The sequence below is a fragment of the Acipenser ruthenus genome, chromosome 44, assembly GCF_902713425.1.
Source record: "Acipenser ruthenus chromosome 44, fAciRut3.2 maternal haplotype, whole genome shotgun sequence".
Classification (NCBI taxonomy): Eukaryota; Metazoa; Chordata; class Actinopteri; order Acipenseriformes; family Acipenseridae; genus Acipenser; species Acipenser ruthenus.
The window spans coordinates 6,451,384-6,470,015 of NC_081232.1; the positions used below are offsets into that span (position 1 = coordinate 6,451,384).

The 18,632-nt window shown below is 40.3% G+C and overlaps 1 protein-coding gene across 3 annotated transcripts in view; it reads right to left on the reverse strand.

Annotated features, from left to right (window-relative positions):
• Positions 1 to 18,632, reverse strand: part of LOC117399058 (uncharacterized) — a 56,266-nt gene that overhangs the window by 21,799 nt on the left and 15,835 nt on the right. For 2 of the 3 annotated variants that reach the window (XM_033998211.3, XM_033998210.3), the window contains 3 exons: positions 6,042 to 6,101; positions 5,601 to 5,732; positions 2,426 to 2,483 (listed from right to left, as the gene is read on the reverse strand). In XM_033998211.3, coding sequence (XP_033854102.1) covers positions 2,426 to 2,483; positions 5,601 to 5,732; positions 6,042 to 6,101 — 250 coding nt within the window. The remainder of the gene's footprint in view (positions 1 to 2,425; positions 2,484 to 5,600; positions 5,733 to 6,041; positions 6,102 to 18,632) is intronic. The other variant, XM_033998212.3, reaches the window with a different exon arrangement.

The window sequence follows — 18,632 nt, forward strand, 5'->3', positions numbered from 1 at the left end:
GATTCCAATCGAATCTGTTATTAGCTGTGCAATTAAAATCCCCATCTAAAACCAACACCTCTTCCATTTTACATTCTGGCAAAATGTCTTCAAGCCTCTGGAGAAAGCTTAATGTCTCCCTGCCGTCAGTAGGTGCATAGACATTAATAAAAACAAACACTCTGCCTTCAATAACCACCTGGACTCTGAATAGACTTCCTTGTATGACATCACAGACAATTAAAGAGCTCGGTTTAAACCCCTCAGAAAACGAAATGCCAACCCCAGCACTCACATTGGTTCTATTACTGAAAAAAAAATCCTTTCCAATCCTTTTCCCAATCAACCTGATTTCCCCCATCTATGTGAGTCTCCTGCAAAAACGTAACATGCAGACTTTTCTGCGAGATATATTCAAACAATGTGGCTCTTTTAATAGCATTTCTACAGCCATTAATAATAAGGCACCCAATATTAAAACTAGTCATTGTAGAGTTTGAAAAGGAAACACACTGATATTCAGAAAAGAAAAACAAGCACAGTAAAGTGAAAGAGAATTTGGAGTGCACTGGCCATCATGACTGACTGTGTTTAACATTGCCACTGAGTTTGCTCGATATGTATTTCAGGCGCACTAGTTCCTGAGCATCAAACGTTTCCTGAGCAGAAAAGTTTTGTTTTAAACCTTACACTGAGCTCAGAAACAAATCAATATCGGCAAAACAATCCTCAACATCAATTCCCCTTCGCCCTGCTCCAGGAAATCTTTAATACTTTGAACACTATACCCTCCCCGGGGTTTATACATGCCCAGGAATCTATAATACTGCCTTCATCATCACTGTCTACAGCGGAAAGAAACGCTGTGTTTTTAGTGACAGCACTGTCCTCTGTTTTATTAGCCCTTTTTTCCCTGGCAATCTAAAAACCTCACTGTCCTCCGCAGACTGTACCCCTCCTACCTGTATCTGCACGTCTCCCCACACACTAGCAACCGTCTCTGTTTCTATTGCTCCTTCTCTCCCTCTGTTCCGTGACTGTCTGGGCACTCACTGTCAGTAGTTTTATTGTTTATACCATTCTTTTCTTCCCCCATGCCCGCACCACTTTCAGAATGAATTTGTTTTGCTTTCGCTGTATCTTCGCTATTTTGGTTTGGTTTTCCGGCCCCCAGCACTGCGTCACTGCCTTCCTCCTGTGTCCGCGGTGTCTGGTGCTCAGCTGCCCTGCTGCCACTAGCCTGCTCTCCCTCCCTGTTGCCCGCAGGTACTGATCCGAAAGCACCGGCCGGTCCTGGCTTCTGTTTATCAGCAGTCTCGTCTCCCAGCCTGCTTCCTACTCTCTTTCTCGGGACAGTTTTTCACAATGTGACCTTCAGTCCCACATCTGAAACACTTCATCGAGTCAGAGGTTGCATAAATGAGATAATCACTGCCATCCACCTTAAACTTAAGCATAATGTTAAGATCTTCATCGATGTTTTTTAAAATCATAAACAACTGCCGTCTGAATGAAATGACATGTTTAAGATGTGGTGACTTGCAGCCTAAAGGGATTCTCTTCAGCCCGGACATGAGCTGCTCATATCTAGCAAGCTCCCTCTCTATCACCTCATTTTTCAGGAAAGGGGAAACATTAGAGAGGGTGATTTTCCTAGCGGGGACAGCTAAAGGAATTACTGGGAGAAAAGTGTTATTCACTGACCTAAAAAAACTACAATCGACCCGCTCATGCGAGAAGCTGATTTTACACTGTCACAGCCGACTACATCCCCAATAGCGAGGACACATTCCTCCAAAAGTATGAAACCCTCGGAGGAAAGTTTGGAGGCGGCCTCCCTCCTGTCCCGGCCATCCTACACTCTAGGATGGCACTTTAAACAATACGTGCAAATCAGTATAAAGACAAAAAAAGAGGAAAAGACCGACAAACCTGCCAGCAGAGCTCACACTCACAACCACTCCACTCTGCACTCACTCCGCCAGGCAAAATACGTCGATAGATAGATAGATAGATAGATAGATAGATAGATAGAAAGAGAAGTAAAGTTTCAGATGTAGGTGGAGCTGGCAAAGGATTTAAATGGCATGAGGAAGGCATTTTTAGCACCCGACAGTTAGATTCTCCAGACAAGCTTCTGAAAGCCAGGTGAAGTCAGATATTAAAATGATAAAAACTGGACATTGGAGGAGAAACAGAACCCAGAACCACTCACAACGATTGAAGCAGAACACCAGCAAACAGGACAGGAGGGGGATTGGAAAAAATTACATAGTTACATATATATATAAAATGATTTCCATTACATGAGAGTAGATGTTAAAACTTCATGCTGATTTGAACTTGGCTCTTGCCAAGATAAGCCCCAACCCCAACCCTAACCCTAACCCTGAAGATCGTATATATCTTAAATATATATATATATATAGATTTATTTATTTTTTACCTGCGAAAGATTTTCATTCTCTCCTGTTTCTTCTGCTCCTGTAGTCGATATTTAAGCTCTGTATGAGACACACACACACACACACACACAGACAGACACGCAGACAGACACAGAGACAGACAGACAGACAGACAACACACACAGACAGATGGTAATAAGGTACTATGAGTTTAATAATAAGACACACCTAAGTGTGTTACCTAGACACACTGTGGCTAATCAAGCTGGTAGTAAAACCTGGAATGGGTAAAACTGCTGTGTGACAGGAGTCTTATTACCATTCATAAAGTCTAATTCTAGAACAGTCTAACTGCAGTTACAATATAATTACAGTCATCTAGTGTTATTAAATTGCAGTTACAGGGATGGAAATAAGACTCCTGTTGCATAGCAATTTGATCCATTCCTGATTTTACTGTGAGTTTAATAAGACACACCTGATCTTTACCAATGGCTATCAAGGGCTACCATAGTCTGCACTCTGTCCTCATGTTCTAGTCTGTACTCTACCCTCCTGTTCTAGTCTGTACTCTCTCCTCATGTTCTAGTCTGTACTCTCTCCTCATGTTCTAGTCTGTACTCTCTCCTCATGTTCTAGTCTGTACTCTCTCCTCCTGTTCTAGTCTGTACTCTCCTCCTGTTCTAGTCTGTACTCTCCTCATGTTCTAGTCTGCACTCTCCTCATGTTCTAGTCTGTACTCTCTCCTCATGTTCTAGTCTGTACTCTCTCCTCATGTTCTAGTCTGCACTCTCTCCTCATGTTCTAGTCTGTACTCTCTCCTCCTGTTCTAGTCTGTACTCTCCTCATGTTCTAGTCTGTACTCTCCTCATGTTCTAGTCTGTACTCTCTCCTCATGTTCTAGTCTGTACTCTCTCCTCATGTTCTAGTCTGCACTCTCTCCTCATGTTCTAGTCTCCCCTCATGTTCTAGTCTGTACTCTCTCCTCATGTTCTAGTCTGCACTCTCTCCTCATGTTCTAGTCTCTCCTCATGTTCTAGTCTGCACTCTCTCCTCATGTTCTAGTCTCCCCTCATGTTCTAGTCTGTACTCTCTCCTCATGTTCTAGTCTGCACTCTCTCCTCATGTTCTAGTCTCCCCTCATGTTCTAGTCTGTACTCTCTCCTCATGTTCTAGTCTCCCCTCATGTTCTAGTCTGTACTCTCTCCTCATGTTCTAGTCTGCACTCTGTCCTCATGTTCTAGTCTGCACTCTGTCCTCATGTTCTAGTCTGCACTCTGTCCTCATGTTCTAGTCTGCACTCTCTCCTCATGTTCTAGTCTGCACTCTGTCCTCATGTTCTAGTCTGTACTCTCTCCTCATGTTCTAGTCTGCACTCTGTCCTCATGTTCTAGTCTGCACTCTCTCCTCATGTTCTAGTCTACACTCTCCTCATGTTCTAGTCTGTACTCTCTCATCATGTTCTAGTCTGTACTCTCTCCTCATGTTCTAGTCTGCACTCTCTCCTCATGTTCTAGTCTCCCCTCATGTTCTAGTCTGTACTCTCTCCTCATGTTCTAGTCTGCACTCTCTCCTCATGTTCTAGTCTCTCCTCATGTTCTAGTCTGCACTCTCTCCTCATGTTCTAGTCTCCCCTCATGTTCTAGTCTGTACTCTCTCCTCATGTTCTAGTCTTCACTCTCTCCTCATGTTCTAGTCTCCCCTCATGTTCTAGTCTGTACTCTCTCCTCATGTTCTAGTCTGCACTCTCTCCTCATGTTCTAGTCTGTACTCTCTCCTCATGTTCTAGTCTCCCCTCATGTTCTAGTCTGTACTCTCTCCTCATGTTCTAGTCTGCACTCTGTCCTCATGTTCTAGTCTGCACTCTGTCCTCATGTTCTAGTCTGCACTCTCTCCTCATGTTCTAGTCTGCACTCTGTCCTCATGTTCTAGTCTGTACTCTCTCCTCATGTTCTAGTCTGCACTCTGTCCTCATGTTCTAGTCTGCACTCTCTCCTCATGTTCTAGTCTGCACTCTGTCCTCATGTTCTAGTCTGTACTCTCTCCTCATGTTCTAGTCTGCACTCTCTCCTCATGTTCTAGTCTGCACTCTGTCCTCATGTTCTAGTCTGCACTCTCTCCTCATGTTCTAGTCTGCACTCTGTCCTCATGTTCTAGTCTGTACTCTCTCCTCATGTTCTAGTCTGTACTCTCTCCTCATGTTCTAGTCTGCACTCTGTCCTCATGTTCTAGTCTGCACTCTGTCCTCATGTTCTAGTCTGCATTCTGTCCTCATGTTCTAGTCTGCACTCTCTCCTCATGTTCTAGTCTGCACTCTGTCCTCATGTTCTAGTCTGCACTCTGTCCTCATGTTCTAGTCTGCACTCTCTCCTCATGTTCTAGTCTGCACTCTGTCATCATGTTCTAGTCTGTACTCTCTCCTCATGTTCTAGTCTGCACTCTGTCATCATGTTCTAGTCTGCACTCTCTCCTCATGTTCTAGTCTGCACTCTGTCCTCATGTTCTAGTCTGTACTCTCTCCTCATGTTCTAGTCTGCACTCTGTCCTCATGTTCTAGTCTGTACTCTCTCCTCATGTTCTAGTCTGCACTCTGTCCTCATGTTCTAGTCTGTACTCTCTCCTCATGTCCTAGTCTGCCCTCTGTCCTCATGTTCTAGTCTGTACTCTCTCCTCATGTTCTAGTCTGCACTCTGTCCTCATGTTCTAGTCTGCACTCTGTCATCATGTTCTAGTCTGTACTCTCCCCTCGTGTTCTAGTCTGTACTCTCCCCTCGTGTTCTAGTCTGTACTCTCCCCTCGTGTTCTAGTCTGTACTCTCTTTAAGTGTTCTAGTCTGCACTCTCTCCGCGTGTTCTAGTCTGTACTCTCCCCTCCTGTTCTAGTCTGTACTCTCCTCATGTTCTAGTCTGCACTCTCTCCTCATGTTCTAGTCTGCACTCTGTCCTCATGTTCTAGTCTGTACTCTCCCCTCGTGTTCTAGTCTGTACTCTCCCCTCGTGTTCTAGTCTGCACTCTCTCCTCATGTTCTAGTCTGTACTCTCCCCTCATGTTCTAGTCTGTACTCTCCCCTCGTGTTCTAGTCTGTACTCTCCCCTCGTGTTCTAGTCTGTACTCTCCCCTCGTGTTCTAGTCTGTACTCTCCCCTCATGTTCTAGTCTGTACTCTCTTTAAGTGTTCTAGTCTGCACTCTCTCCGCGTGTTCTAGTCTGTACTCACCTCTCCTGTGTTGCAGGTGCAGAGTGAGGGTGAATAGCAGTGCCCCGATAATCACAGCGCAGAACGGGGTCACAAGCAGAATCCAATACCGCTTCATTAACAGCAGGGTGTGAGGCTGTGCCTTCTGAGTGACTGGAGAGAGAGAGGGGGAGATGGAGCGAAAGAGAGAGGGAGAGGAGAGGAGAGAGAGGGAGAGAGAAGGGGGTGAGAAAGACAAAATGCTTTAAAAGACACATACAAATATACAGTTGTGCTGCCATTGCCTCTCAGTGTAATACAGAACCATTATTGCATTGACATTGTAGTGCCACTGTCTGTTTGTCTGTCTGTGTATTTGTCTGCCTACCTGTCTGTCTGCCTGTCTGTCTGTGTGTGTGTCCGTCTGTCTGTCTGTCTCTCTGTCTGCCTGCCTGTTTGTGTGTGTGTTTGTGATTCTCTCACCGTTGTATGGTTGCTCTCTTATCAGAGTTGTGGAATCCTCTTCTGAAATCGTTGACATTTCTGAAAGAAAAACAGGAAAAACAGGCAGGTACACAGGGGGTTAAATTCAACCCTGACTGCAATCAGAAACTGCACAGGGTGAAAAACAGAAGAAACACAGACACCAAGAAAAAGGAATCATGTTGTAGTGAACTGAACAGGATTGTGGGGCTCTGTCTGTCTGTCTGTCTGTCTGTCTGTCCGTCTGTCTGTCTGTAGCTTTAATGAAACCAAACTCTTTTCAGAATGTAGTAAACTAACACAGACACCAAGAAGAAGGGATTATATTGTAGCGTCAAACTGAACAGGATTGTGGGGCTCGCTCTGTCTGTCTGTCTGTCTGTCTGTCTGTCTGCAGCTTTAATGAAACTAAACTCTTCAGAATGTAGTAAACTAACACAGACACCAAGAAGAAGGGATTATATTGTAGCGTCAAACTGAACAGGATTGTGGGGCTCTGTCTGTTTGTCTGTCTGTTTGTCTGTCTGTAGCTTTAATGAAACTAAACTCTGGAAGAATGTAGTAAATGAGCACAGACACTAAGAAGAAGGAATTATATTGTAGTGACAAATTGTGAATGTCTCTATGTGTGTGCGTGGGTCCATTTGTGAGTTTGTGTGTGTGTGTGTGCGTGTCAGGCATGATTTTCAAAACATAGTAAATGATAACTCCAGTGTTAATCAAGAAATCGGTATGTAGCATTGATTTTGGCATTTTCAAGCAGTCGCTATGCCTATTTCGTTTTGCCCTAATGTGATTTCTGAAATTATGTTGATTTACGAAATAATGTTAATATCTTAACGAGCAGGGCTTCTTGAGACTATTTCTTTTGTTTGCGTAGGCATTTAAAAGCAAATCTGTGTTAATTGCCATAATTTATTAGGAGTAAATTTGCACTGAGGAAAAGGAGGGTTTTAATTAACCAAAGACTACAACTCACCTCGAAACAGAAATTTAAAAGACAGCGGCTGTGACTCAGACGATACAGAGACTACCTAGATCATTCAATATTTGTATGTTCTGAAAATATTTTAGACTTTTATATACTTGTGGTTATGAATGAGATTTGTTCACTTGTTTTAACAATTTGTAACCTTAAGCCTGGAACACACTGCCCGATAATTGCAGGAAGGTTGAAGTACAGTGGCAATGGAGAGAATCAATAGGCGAAAAGATAAATATCTACAAATAAATAATAAATATCTACAATTTTGGCTTGAACTTAATGCAAAGTGATCGTGAAAACCACGTAAGACTGGAGACATGCATGTATTCTCTCTCTATTAAACACACACACACACACACACATACACACACACACACACACACAGACACACACATACATACACACACAAACAGTATTCCATTGATTTGTATATAATGTCAGTGCCGATATTTTTTGAAAACAAGACCTGACAGACCCACATCGTACTGTTTAATTATTAGATGAAATATTTACAGAATATTTAAAAACTACTGCTATAATCATGATTCATGTATTAGTAATATGATTATCATTAAATTATACCAAATCACGTTTTTTTACTTACAATTGTAATATTTGGGTTCACATGTGGTGAAGAAATAACTCTAATATCAACAACTCAGTGGGATGCACACAGATTACAATCTGACAGTTTTATTAAAACAGTTCACAAATTGTCAACAACTGCTCCACCCCACACAGTGGTTTTGTCAATTAATTATTATTATTATTATTTGTTTATTTAGCAGACACCTTTATCCAAGGCGACTTACAGAGACTAGGGTGTGTGAACTATGCATCAGCTGCAGAGTCACTTACAATTATGTCTCACCCAAAAGACGGAGCACAAGGAGGTTAAGTGACTTGCTCAGGGTCACACAATGAGTCAGTGGCTGAGGTGGGATTTGAACCGGGGACCTCGTGGTTACAAACCCGTTTCTTTAACCACTGGACCACACAGCCTCCTATAATTACGCTTACGAATACAAAACCTTTAAATAACTTTATACAAACAATTAGAAGGCAAACACGCATACACTATTAAGCAATACTATACAGCAAGCTTAATGCTACTAGGAGAGTTTAATCAACATACTTGCTAGCCTTTTAACAGTAAGTATTTTCATTTATTATTAATTATATTTTATTAATGTTGTTTTACATGAATTATTCATTTTGTAAATATAAATGTTAATGTTAAGTTGAAGACATTACAAAATCTTGACAGCGTTTTGGGGGTTTGATTTGTCTCTCATGATGGACTACAGGACTTGGAGAAATTGCAGTTGGAGCTGTAGGCCCTCTGCCTGTTACTGGGAAACGGTGCAAGTTAGTCCCTGGTGGTGAGTGAGTGGTCTGCTCTACTGAAACAGATGGGCGGGGGTCCCTCACTGATGGGTTTGACTGGCTCCTAGGTTGTTCAGGGACAGTGCTCACAGACAGTTGTCTGGCCATCTAAAGGTCAAGGCTCCCAACAAAGCTGTTAACTGTGGCGTCTCTTTAGGAATAGACTGGTGTTCTGCCAATCTCATCCTCACATGCTGGGGTACATGGGAGGTGTATTTCCGAAGGTGATTATAATGTACCACCTGAGGTTCCAGCAAGTATTGAATCCTGTAGTTCACACCTGGGTCATCTTCAGTGGATCCAAGACAGTCCAGAATCTCATAAGGCCCCTTTCAGTGACGGGAAAGCTTCATTCGGGCCATAGTAGGGTCATGTTACCACACCAGATAACCTTTCTGATAGGGGTTATGCCTGACATGTTGGTCATATGCACGCTTTTGCTGCAGCCTAGCATGGTGGTTATTTTCGGCAGCAGACTTGAAAGCAACTTGAAACGTCTTTAAGTAAGCTGGCATATGCAATGACTGACTCACAGTGGTTTTGGACAGCAAGTACAGCTCCAATGACAGAGCAAGACACATCTGTGTAAAGTCGGAAAGGCTTTGTGAAGTCTGGAGAAACAATTACAGGTGGCTGTGACAAGAAATCCTTCAGGTAACAGAATGCATCATGGCATGCAGCGGTCCACTGAAAAGCAGTATTCTTTTCAGTCAGCTTGTGTAATGGGACTGCATGATGTGCAAAGTTCTTTGATAAACTTCCTATAGTAGGAACAAAGTCCTACAAAAGCTTGCACTTCTGTTGGTGTGCGTGGGACTGGCCACTCTGCAACACTTTTCACATTCTGGGGATCAGGTCTTATTCCCTGTCTGGAGACAATGTGCCCAAGGAAAACAACATGGTCCCGAGCAAGACAGCATTTGGATGGATTTAGCTTCAGGCCAGTAGGTTGGAAGCAAGAGAGGATTTCTTGAAGTGGTACAGTCTACTGCCTGTTGTGAACGCTGTCTTTTCTCTGTCTGCTGTTATTATTATTATTATTATTATTATTATTATTATTATTATTATTATTATTATTTATTTATTTCTTAGCAGACGCCATTATCCAGGGCGACTTACAATTGTTACAAGATATCATATTATTATTTACACATTATTTTTACATACAATTACCCATTTATACAGTTGTGTTTTTACTGGAGCAATCTAGGTAAAGTACCTTGCTCAAGGGTACAGTAGCAGTGTCCCCCGACTGGGATTGAACCCACAACCCTCTGGTCAGGAGTCCAGAGCCCTAACCACTCCACACTGCTGCCCTGCTGTTCCAATTCAACTTGCCAGTAGCCTTGCTGAAGATCCATTGTTGAGTACCATGCTGAACCTAAAGGAACGTAAAGGATGAGAGTATTTGACCATTACAGCATTCAGCTTGTGGTAGTCTAAGCAGAACCACCAGGACCCATCTTTTTTCCTCACCAGTACCACAGGTGCAGCCCATGGACTAAAACTCTCTTCGATGACATCAGCCTTTAGGAGTTTTTCTACCTGATGATGAATTTCCAACCATTTATCAGGTGTCACACAATAAGCTTGTACAAATATGGTGCTTAATTATGCCTGTATGTCCCTGGTCTTCCGATCCATTGCTGAAAACACTGCAGTATTTCCAATGACTGCTGCTTAGATGTAGTCAAGTTGTCAGAATTGATATTAACTGGAGGTAAAGCAACACCTTGCACTGGAAAGGTTGCACAGCATGCATCTTGCATCTTTGGTGCTTCAGGTTGTGATACTGTATGGAACTCACCCAGATGTTGACCTGACCTCAGCTGTATTTCTTGATCAGAGGTGTTCAGGATCTGCACAACTGTAAGTCTGTTTTGAACTTCACTCAATGTATATGCAACTACAAGGTCACTTGTGGTTTGAGGTAACAAAAGTCTTATATCCAATAGAGCGTGATGTTGTTGCAGAAAGTCCCATCCTAATATTACAGGCTGGTGTGTTCCTCGGACAACTTGGAAATTGTGATGTAACAGTTTTTTGCCTAAGCGAATGCTCACAGTCATTGCCCCAGTTGTGTCTGGACAATGTCCGGTAACTGAGCGAGCCAGAATGAAAGATTTCTGGATAGGTCGTTTCTTAAAGCAAGATGTGACATTCGCAAATGTTCACTCAAAATAGAGATAGTTGAACCGGTGTATACTAAGGCACATACATCAAGACCTTCTAAAATAGTTAAGACAATAGTTGTGAAGGTATCAGTGGAAACTGCCTGGTCAATACAAGTGCTGCTAAGTTTGTCATGCAGTGTGTGTTTGGGAGCTCTATTAGGAAGTGCTGACGTTTGCTCCATAACATAAGCTACTGGTAGTTTCCCGACTGAGTGTACCCAAGATGGATGCCTATTTGGAGACAGAAAATGAACACTTTGCTTCTGAGACTCAGGTGAGCTCATATTCCTGCTTTCCCAGCGTGCTGGACTTTGAGGTCTGTCAGCACCACTGTTCTGTCTAGTCCTGCATAATCAGAATCAGGAGATGGATAGCGAGGGTGCCCCCTGTTGGCGGATTCCCCATCCTGACCTGCATAGCGCTCTGGACAGGCTGGTCGATAGCGCTGTTGACTTTGAAAACAAGGCTGTGGTATATTTCAGGTAAATTGTAATAGCACTGTTGATGCTGAAACTGACGGTCAGTTGGAGAAGCACTGCGGCGATTGTAGCTGGCTCGTGTAGATCGGTCCATGTCTCTAGGCGTTGTGTTAGAGAATGTTTTTTCTCCTTCAGTTGATGCACATCACTTTGAAGATTGTCTACTTTGAGGGTAAGTATCTCAATTGCATTAAGCAGTTGTGGATCAGAGTTATCTCTAGCATGCACCATGGCTACCTGACTGTCCCCTGCTGACTGTGGTGTGCTGGCCTGTGGGGTGTTTCGAGTTGTATTCAGAGTCAGTGCTTCACAGGATCTCTCACAATGGCTAGCAATGGTCAGAGTTTCCTCAAGATTTCCAGCACCCATTTTGTGAATTTTTGATTGCAAAGTGGCATCAAGTCCCGCTACAAAGTGACAAAATGTTTCACCTTTCTGTGCATCCCCTTTAAAAGCTGGAGGGAGGTCAATCCTAAAAGACCTAGAGTAATGCTGCCCTGGTGTGTCCTCATCAGAAGAACTTTCTGAGTTTCTATTCACTGACATCTTGTACTGAAAATTATACAATGTCTCTAAGTCAGTAAACTGCAAAAACTGTAGTAATCCTTTGTCTGAGACCAGGTAGAAATAAATTATTTTCTTACCAGATGCCTCAAAGAGTCCCAGATTCATCCAGATCCTGACTTGGCTGTTTATCCTCCTTTGTGTGAATAAAAGTCAATTTTTCCCAATCATCACCAAATAAATAGCCACACCGCTGCCATCAGTGTAATATTTGGTTTTGGATGCAGTGAAGAATAAACTCTAATATCAACAACTCAGTTTGATGCAGACAGATTACAATCTGACAGTTTTATTAAAACAACTCACATGATGTCAACAACTGCTCAACCCCACACACTTCCTGGTTTTGTCAATAAAGCTTATGAATACAAATCTTTAAATAACTTTATACAAACAATTAGAAGGCAAACAATCATACACTATTAAAGCGATAGGGCAGCAGTGTGGAGTAGTGGTTAGGGTTCTGGACTCTTGACCGGTTTCAATCCCAGGTGGGGGACACTGCTGCTGTACCCTTGAGCAAGGTACTTTACCTAGATTGCTCCAGTAAAAACCCAACTGTATAAATGGGTAATTGTATGTAAAAATAATATGATATCTTGTAACAATTGTAAGTCGCCCTGGATAAGGGTGTCTGCTGAGAAATAAATAATAATAATAATAATAATAATAATAATAATAATAATAATAATAATAATAATAATAATAATAATACTGCACAGCAAGCTTAATGCTACCAGTTTAACCAACATACTTGCTAGCCTTTTAACAGTAAGTATTTGAATTTATTCTTATTAATATTTTATTAATTGTAATACTGATGTTTTGTTAATGTTGTTTTACATTATTTATTAATTTTGTAAATATAAATGTTAACCTAATTTTGAAATACTTATTGATCCTTGTAATGGGGGGAGATCTGTGCTGACTGTCTGGTGCATGCATGGTACTGCAGGAAGGGGGCAGCAGCCTCGTAGATCAGTCTGTCATGGCAGTGACACGGAGAGGTGGGGAAGAGGGTGTGTTGGCCCATAAGTACTGCGCTTGGTTATGCATTCAGGTAGCCGTGATTGGAAACACACAGAGACGCTGGCTGAGAAGGCCAGTGGTTGGAACGAGCGACCAAAACAGGCAAGCATGGCTCAGGAAGACAGACAGCCAGCAATAAATCAACAAATTATTAAATGATATTGTTACGTACCCAAGGGGACGTGTGTAGTGATAGGGGAACCTTGGCCAGCCCAGTGTTTAGTGCATAACAGCGTAGGACGGAGATCCCGAGCTGACTGGCTTAGCGGCAGTGGGGGCACTGCGTAAGCAGCACCTTTATTTTGTGGTTTTATTACTGTGCTTTATTTTCCCTTTTTATTACGCCTTTTGTTTTCATTATTATTTTGAGCACCTGTGAGTGCGCCAGTGTTTCACTGTTTACCAGTATTGGTATTCCTTTTGGTCCTGTGTACTGTTGTCGTTACTCAAGCCACGGGCAACAGCGCCCTCTGCGGGCAATAAGAAAAACACATCTGAAATAATAAAACTGGGCACCAGTGCGGTGTTTTCAAATAAAACTTCTGTCTCCCGTGTGTGTCAGTGAATTGCCCACCACCCTTCCACAATCCTAAACAATAACAAAAATAATCTTACACAATGAAGGTAACCTATACTGTGTCGCCCAAATGCTTAAAAGTCAACAAAAACACGTTTTCCCTTTGTTGTAAATAAAAATGTGATTTGGTATAGTTTAATTTTAATGCTATTTAATAATAAACAAATCACTTTTTAACACTTTTTATTTATTATTTTCTCTGTGGTCCAGATTTGAACTGCCAACCCTCTGCAGTAAAGGTGGACACAGTTTCTATTAACAAGAAAACAGCATACCTTAAATTGAAATTTAATTTACTCAAGGACAAAAATCACCACACCTTAAACTGAAATTCAATTTACCCTAGGTGCGGAAGTTCTTTATTTAAGCTGTGTACAAAAAACAGCTTCCTTTAAATTGAAATTCAATTTACGTTAGGGTGGGCAAGATCTTTATTTGAGCTGTGTACGTCTGCTCCACAGTTTATTTAAATACGTTTGATTTGAACTGTGCAAGCATGACGTGTCAATCATTCCCCTCAGCCCCACCCACTTCCATCGAGGAAATCGGGGCTTGCTCTTGCTAGCTGCTGACACGTTCATCCAATCACAGCTAACTTTAGTTGGAACCAAAAACTGACACTCAACAGTAGGGTTGCCACCTTTTCCATAGACCAAACCCGGACATATTTCTCAGTCAGCCTAGGTTTATCAAAACTGCAGTTTACTGTAATACAGTTTAGCACAATACCACCAGATCAATAATCGTGCTCTTGATATTTCTAGCAATCGAACTTGCAAGCAAGATAAACAGAAGCTATATCATGGTATGTTAGAGCTATCGATACCTGAGACAAGTAGCTGTGGTGATGAGTAACGCCGTGGTAAATCAATATAATTTCTGAAGCGACGATGCTGTCTGCTTATATTTTCAGAAATAATGTTTCCAGACAGTCACCATGAGCCCGTTTTTGACGGTCAGAATTATTTTACAGCCGTTTGTTAATAATAAATATTAACAAACTTTATTAATACATGTTACAAACTAAAACAAACAACCACACTGTCGCTTGTGTGTCGGTAAAAAGACAAAGTGAGTCCAAATGTACTTAAATTTGGCTCGGGTTTTTCAATGTTACAAATGGCTACAGCTAAATATTTAAACATACATACACAGGCATATATGTGGTTTAATTTTTTTTTTAAAAAGGTTTACTTACTGAAATCCGTCTCCTAAAACAGTAACTGGTTATAGCATCTATGTCACTGCAGTAACTTGGGAGAACAAAGCCTTCAAATGTAGCTGCAGTATACTGTTTATCGTTTTTATATGGCCCTTAATTTTAAGATACCAGTAACTGGAAAGGATTACTAAATACAGTACGATAGTAATTTGCTAACTCTCAGTTTTAAAACTTAGCTATGGTTCACTAACATGACGCATTGGAATGATCACAGTATCATGTAGTAATTGTAGGACAGTATTGTCACCTGTGAATACTTTAACCATTAATCAGAAACGAAAATGCTTTAAATTTAAAACTGGTTTATAGACCAGCAAGCACTGGCAAAATCAGATCAGTTTTATGAGGTGTAAAACATATTGTTTAAAGACTTTGCGATACCAGCACGGTGGGTGTCTTAATAGTAGTACATGCATCTGCAATGTATCGACAGTAACAATCCAATGCAAATTTGCAACATTCTTTTTACAGACTTTCTAAGTCTGGCATAAACAATTTTGGCTGCTTCTTAATTAACCCCATGTAACAAAAAAAAAAAAAAAAACTTAACCTTAAAAAGAACAGTCGTACAGGTACCACAGTAGCAGGCGCAGTTTATCACACTGCCTCGGTTTCTGATCGCATCATCAATTCCAGATTTTCTAAATCCATTGATGGAAATGTCCGATCTGCTTTTAGTTTTTTTCCAAGCAAATTGGCCTCATAACTCACTACAATGATCATATTCACTTTGACATCCGACACATTCTTTCTCTTGTCCAGCGTTTCATATCAGTCTGTCAGAGGGCGTGTTCTCGCACTGTATGACACGTTCTGATTGGTGGAAGCATTATTGGCGATCCAATCAAAACCGCCAATAAAACCAAAATAAATTAAATGCCAAACTTTCCTGTTATAGGGTATGTCAAAGAAAATATGAAAGGAATGTTGGTGTTTCTTATGCGTTTCATATAAAACCGGACATTAGGGCGTCCAGGCTTGTTAATTCCTGCCACCCGGACACATATGCCAATTCCCGGACTGTCCGGGTCAAACCCGGACAGGTGGCAACCCTACTCAACAGACAAGTTCTGGATGTGGGCTCTGAGCTTTAAAGAAGGACCGGGCTGAAGTTAGTTACTTATTCCCGATTCGAGGGCTGAAGTTAGTTACTTATTCGCACAGTTACTTATTGAATATTAGCTCACATTCTAAGGGGGAAATCACATAGATAGTCTGGATGTGCCACCTCAAGCAGGGTATCATTTTAAAGCTTGAGCATTTCTCTTCAACATAAAGTAGATTGCAGAGTGGCACAAGTAGGCATTCACAGGCTATGCTGTGAAATATACACACAGACCCTTCTTTTCCTGCATATTAGCGCACATAAGAACATAAGAACATAAGAAAGTTTACAAACGAGAGGAGGCCATTCAGCCCATCTTGCTCGTTTGGTTGTTAGTAGCTTATTGATCCCAGAATCTCATCAAGCAGCTTCTTGAAGGATCCCAGGGTGTCAGCTTCAACAACATTACTGGGGAGTTGGTTCCAGACCCTCACAATTCTCTTTGTAAAAAAGTGCCTCCTATTTTCTGTTCTGAATGCCCCTTTATCTAATCTCCATTTATGACCCCTGGTCCTTTTTTCTTTTTTCAAGTCAAAGAAGTCCCCCGGGTTGACATTGTCTATAACTTTTAGGATTTTGAATGTTTGAATCAGATCGCCGCGTAGTCTTCTTTGTTCAAGACTGAATAGATTCAATTCTTTTAGCCTGTCTGCATACGACATGCCTTTTAAACCCGGGATAATTCTGGTTGCTCTTCTTTGCACTCTTTCTAGAGCAGCAATATCCTTTTTGTAACGAGGTGACCAGAACTGAACACAATATTCTAGGTGAGGTCTTACTAATGCATTGTAGAGTTTTAACATTACTTCCCTTGATTTAAATTCAACACTTCTCACAATATATCCGAGCATCTTGTTAGCCTTTTTTATAGCTTCCCCACATTTCATTTGCCATGTGTCTGCCCAATTCTGAATGCTGTCTAGATCATTTTGAATGACCTTTGCTGCTTCAACAGTGTTTGCCACTCCTCCTATTTTTGTGTCGTCTGCAAATTTAACGAGTTTGCTTACTATACCAGAATCTAAATCATTAATGTAGATTAGGAATAGCAGAGGACCTAATACTGATCACTGTGGTACACCACTGGTTACCTCGCTCCATTTTGAGGTTTCTCCTCTAATCAGTACTTTCTGTTTTCTACATGTTAACCACTCCCTAATCCATGTGCATGCATTTCCTTGAATCCCTACTGCGTTCAGTTTGAGAATTAATCTTTTATGCGGGACTTTGTAAAAAGCTTTCTGGAAATCTAAATAGACCATGTCGTATGCTTTGCAGTTATCCATTTTCAATGTTGCATCCTCAAAAAAGTCAATTAGGTTAGTGAGGGCTTTGCCATCTCAAGCTGGGTATGACGTTGAAGGTTAAGCAATTGTCTTGTGAATGGTGAGTATGGTGCTTCACACATACCAGGCTTGATAACATATGTGTTGTTGCGTCATGTAAACTTTCATTCAAAGAAGAACACAAGACATATTTTCATAAGTTAAATGAACAGTACTATTAAGTGCTATTTAGAATGAAAATTAGAATATTTATTATGAATTGTAAGATAAAAAAAACCTTGTTTGATAGCAGATATTTAATTAAAAAGTCACATGTTTTGAACTAAGCAACACATACAGTATGTGAAATTTGTAATAAACATTTAAAGGTACAAAATCATTTAACTTATGAAAATATGTCTTGTGATCTTCTTTGAATGAAAGTTTACATGACGCAACAACACATATGTTTCCACTGTTGACTGTAGCTCCAGAAGTGTACCTAAAACAAAACACATTGTGTGTGTGTGTGTGCAGTACATTAGTAATATATATTTTGTTGTAGACATTAATCCACATTAATGGAGAGTAGAAGAAATGAAACAAACGTTTGTACAAAGATTAAAAAGAAAACTAGTGAAACAAAAAAATAAATACCAAAAATCATAAATCAAAGCTTCTTCAGTCTTTTTTTAATTTAATTTTGTTTCAAAGTATTACTGTTATTGATCCTAGCACAGAAAAAAATGCATAAATAAAACAGTATAAACAGTTTAGTCAAAAGTCCTTTTATAGTATGATGCAGTGAGATTCCAAAATTTTATTATTTTTGTATTTATTAAATATTTACTGCCCAAACAACCTCTGATATGAGCCTGAAAAGTCCACATTAGTATATACTGACCTTAATATATATATATATATATATATATATATATATATATATATATATATATATTTAGCTCAAAGAGCCAGCTGCCCAACGTTTCGATATGTTGTACATATCTTTCTCAAGGGAGCCTGTGTTTGAATCAAAACATTGGAGGTATTTATAGGTTTTTGACGGCATGACAACTACTTGTTATTGTTTACATTCAAATTTATGATTTATTCTTACATGATGTAATGGTGTTCTATATATTGTGACATCATTTTTACTTCTATCTTTGAATCTGTATTAATTCCAATTAACACTACTTTACATAAACTTATATTTTTATTATGTCATGCAATGCTGGCTCTGAGGATCAGTCTAGATTTGGCCTCCCCAGCGCATCAGCATGCACAACTTTTGAATGAATTTTGTTTATTTATTTAAATGTTATATATTTATTGAAGTTAATTAGTTCATTCTTTTCTGTTGAGTCCCGCTGGCATAATCGTGTTCAGTCTATTTATCCATTTACTTTCTTTTATTCTTCTATATGTCGCATTGTCTAATTTGAGCTGTTCTAATACTACAAACTTTACATCATTTATGTCATGTCCCTGACTGGTGAAGTGCTGTACTATTGGTTCATTCATTTTTTTATTTCTAATTAACGAAAGGTGGTTCTGAATTCTTTTATATAAAGTAGTTCCAGTCTCTCCAACATATTTGATTTCATCACATTTTTCACAGGCTATTCCATAAACAACATTGCTATTTTTACAGTAGGTATTAGTTTTTAGTGGATATGTGGTGTTCTTATGTTTAATTATATTTTTACGTTTGTCTATGTGTTTACACACTTTACATCTACTAGTGCATATGTTAGTAGAACTATATATATATATATATATATATATATATATATTGAAGAGAA